Source organism: Fonticula alba, assembly GCF_000388065.1.
Source record: "Fonticula alba strain ATCC 38817 unplaced genomic scaffold supercont2.1, whole genome shotgun sequence".
NCBI classification, from domain to species: Eukaryota; order Rotosphaerida; family Fonticulaceae; genus Fonticula; species Fonticula alba.
Window position 1 is genome coordinate 1,340,567 of NW_009242971.1, and position 3,753 is coordinate 1,344,319.

General features: G+C 67.5%; 1 protein-coding gene across 1 annotated transcript in view; it reads right to left on the minus strand.

The window, feature by feature from the left end:
- Positions 1-2,112: 2,112 nt before the first annotated feature.
- The window catches only part of H696_00297 (hypothetical protein), an 8,843-nt gene continuing 7,202 nt past the window's right edge, over positions 2,113-3,753 (minus strand). The window contains exon 11 of the mRNA XM_009494145.1: positions 2,113-3,666. Within this exon, the coding sequence (XP_009492420.1) occupies positions 2,315-3,666 (1,352 nt within the window). The 3' untranslated portion in view covers positions 2,113-2,314. The remainder of the gene's footprint in view (positions 3,667-3,753) is intronic.

The window sequence follows — 3,753 nt, forward strand, 5'->3', positions numbered from 1 at the left end:
CCCCCCCCCCCCCGATGCGGGCCACATTGCTGGGGCCTTCCGCCGAACTCCGGCCGCTGGGTATGGCCTTCCTTGGCTCCCGAGGCGGTGGACCCGGCTGCGCGGGCTCCCCAAAGGGACGCCGGAATTCCGGCCCCTGGCGCGTGGAATTGAGCCCAGCATCTCCGGACGATCGCGTGGCATGATTGCCGGCGCCCTGCGGCGGGTTGGATGTAAGACTCGAGTCAATCGCCGGCAGACATTCGGCCCACGAAGGGCGCGCCGGGGGAGCCGGTGCACGAACCTGACCGAGGCCTTGCGTGCTCGGCGCGCCAGCCAGTGCGCCGGTGTGACAGCCACACCGGCCCAGGCATGCACTTCGCGGGAGCCGCCCCCCCCCCCCCCGGTTCGGGGTAGGGGTGTGAGGCGGAGGGGGCGGCCGAGCCACCGGGCGGAGGGACAGGCGGGGTGCCAAAGACAGGGCCCGGTGATGACGGCAAGGGCGCCCCATCTGGCCAGCAGGGCAGACTGGCTGAGAGCCCCGCCCAGCCGTAACCAACCCAAGCCCGAGAGAGAGAGAGAGAGGGAGAGGCATGCGCCTGCCGCGGGGACAGGGACGAAGCGGCAGACCGGCGGGGCGGGGGCGATTCGGGCCCCCGGAGGCCAGGCCCATGCCATTGCACCTGGCACGCCTTCCTTTATTGTCCCTCCGCCGTCCGGCCAGCCGAAAAGGGCGCACTCGAGAAATGCCCCAAGACGGGGCCCTCTCCGTGCGACCATGGTCCTTCCCCCTTTGACCCCGTAACTCCGGCCGGTCGGCCCATGCAGTTCAGCGGACCTGCGCCGGCGCCATAGACACACACACACACACGACCGCGACCACAGGCCCCAAGCCGGGAGGGGCCCCGGAGTATCTCTCAGGCTGATGGACTCGCCCCCCCCCCCCTCCTCCGACCGACTTTCCACTCTCCATGCCACGAGGAACTCGGCCAGTGTGTTTGCGTGTACATGCACCTCCTCGCACATCCGCCCCACCGCCTGGCCAAGGTCGGCCTGCGATCACTCCTCCCCCGGAGGGCGTGTCGCGCGGTCCGCCATCCCTGGGGCCCGGCGCGGTCGGGCCCTCCCACTCTTAAACCCGGGGCGCCGCCGGAGAAGACCGACATGGCCGCGCGTGGCTCTCCCGCATGCTCCTTCCCGCCACATTGAGCCGGGGTTCAGATGAGAGGAAGGTGGCGGGGCACGGGGCGAGAGGGGCGAGGGGCAGGAGAACATCCCTCTTCCTCCCTACCATCATCTCCCCCTGGCTCTCGCCCGCCTGGGCCATCCCCCGATCACTCGCCTCGGAGTCGTTGCTCGACGGCTTGCTTCCCTACTCCCACCCGCCCGTGCCCGAATCATTTGCCGCCCTTTGTGCCACCCCGCGACGATGCAGGCACCCGGGTGCACGGTGTTCGCCCAACTTGGGCGCCAGCCGGCCCCCTGCCTTCCTCGGCCTCCCGCTCTCCGGTCCTCCCCTCCCAGGACGCACCCTCCGACGCTCTCCATCGCCCGATGTCGGGGACAGGAAGGCGGGGCGAGGGGGGGGGGGGGGGGGGAGCACGGCAATTGCTCCCGGGCGACCTCGACCAAGAGCCGACCTTCCCCTCCCAGCTCGATACCCAGCGGAAAAGCGCGTTCGTGTGCGCATGCGCGCGCGCGCGCGCGCGCGCCCCCTCGGCCAGACATCTCCCAGGAGCGATTGGCGCCAAGCCGGCCGAGCGAACACGCCCGCATCGGGAGATGAGGATGTGGTCGTGGCATGTGATGCCATCACGGTACATCCACATGACCAGTTAACTTGGCCCATGTGCGAAGGGGCGCCATCGGGCCCAGCCTGCCCGCCTTCCCCCGCCCACACCACCCGGTCCGTTCATTCCCACCAAGATCGCAAGTGTCTGGGGGGGGGATTAAAAAAAAAAAAAGCCTGGCTCAAGATGTGGCACTGACTGTCGCCATGCTGCAGCTGGAAGTGCGCCTCGCCGGGGACCCCCGCACCAGGCGCCCGGCCTCGCGATTGATAGGCCGACAAACCAGGAAGACCATCTACGGAGGAGGGAAAATAATAACAACCAAAAGACAACAGCAGCAAAGGGCAGAACCGTCGCAAGATCGTCTATTTCATCGCCCATCATCTCCAGGGATGAGGGGAGACCGTGCGGAGAGCATCCCTCCCCCGGCCCCGGTCCGGAGGAGAGCGAGGAAGAAAGAGGGAGGGTTTTTTCCATTCGACCGGCCGACGAGGCGGGCACGCGGGGAAAAAAAAAAAAAGACCCTCCCGCGCGCGCCTGCTCCTTCAGTACATTGGCTCCTTGGGGGCCGGCTTCTTCGGGTGCGCCGGAACCGGGCGCATGCGCGGCAACACCGTCACCGCGAAGGTGTAGCTGTGCTCCATGCCGCGATAGGTGTCATTGATGATGGACACATTGTAGTGGTAGACGCCCGGCTCTTCCGGTGCCGTGAAGCGCAGGGCCACCGCTCGGCCGGCACCAGCGAGGCCATCCGCATAGATGGTTCGCATGGCGGCAATCTCGCCGAAAGCCTCGCCCGGCGGGGGCACCGAATCGCGGAAGCGCACCACATTGGCCGGCTTCGGAAGCGACTGGACGTCCATGTCGGCCACGAGACTGGCCACATTGGCGGCCCGCTCGGCCGGGGTTTGCATCAACAAATCCACCGGCACCTCGATCTCCGACAGGATGACCCACAAGCGGGAGGAAAGCTCCCGCGTGCGGATCCCCTGAGCCCGGATGGCCCGGATGTCCTCGCGATTGGCCAGACTCAAATGCAGGGACACCTGCACTTCGGCCCCCGGGGGCAGGGCATCCGCGCTCCGGGCCCCGGCCGGCAGGTCCAACTGCATGGCCGCCCGCACGAGGGGCAGACTCCGGAGGAACTGCGCCGCGCGGGGCTGACGCGACACCGCATCCAGCAGCCCCTCCAGGCGGCTGTGCGTGCGGAAGGGCAGCGGCACATCAAGCTGCCTTTCCGCCGGGACCGAGGTCCCCGGGCGAGCCACGGCCCCGAAGAGCCCCTCGGCATCGGCCGCCTTCAGGGCCAAGTGCAGGAGACCATACTCCCCAACCGCCGGGTATGTGACATCGCGCAGGTTGTCCACCAGGCGATCCGTCACCCCGGGAACCTGGGCCAAAGCCGGCCCCTCGAACCAGGACTGCTGCTTGACCGCCTGCAGCATGCGCATGGCCAGGGTCGCCGCGCGGAAGTTCCGATAATGCACGCACACATCGATCAGGGTCAGGAACACTCGGACTGCCTGATCCACCACGAGCTTGGTGTCGATCTCATAGTCCTTGATCGGGCTCGGCAGCCGGAGGATGTACGCCTGCAGCAGCAGATGCGTCTTCACATGGGGCAGATCCATGTCCACCGGGTCCGCCGAGTAGGGAACCTGCTCGGACACCTCGAAGTTGTGCATCTCCTCGTTATGCCGCATCGGGATCTCGGAGAACTCGTGCGCCTTGGAGAAGAGCACCAGCACATCGAAATAGGACAGGTCCGGCTTGAGGGCCAGCCGGCGCAGGCCATCGGCAAAGGTCCGAATGGTCCGGTGGGACACGTAGTACGTCGAGGCCACGCGACCAAGCTCAGTCGGCATGATGCAGGGTGCCCCCTCGCGCGACTCAACCGCTGAGGGAGCGCAAGTGGGCAAGGGGGTGCATGAAGTGGGACGAGGGGGAGAATGGGAGAAGGGGGGAGAATGGGAGAAGGGGGGAG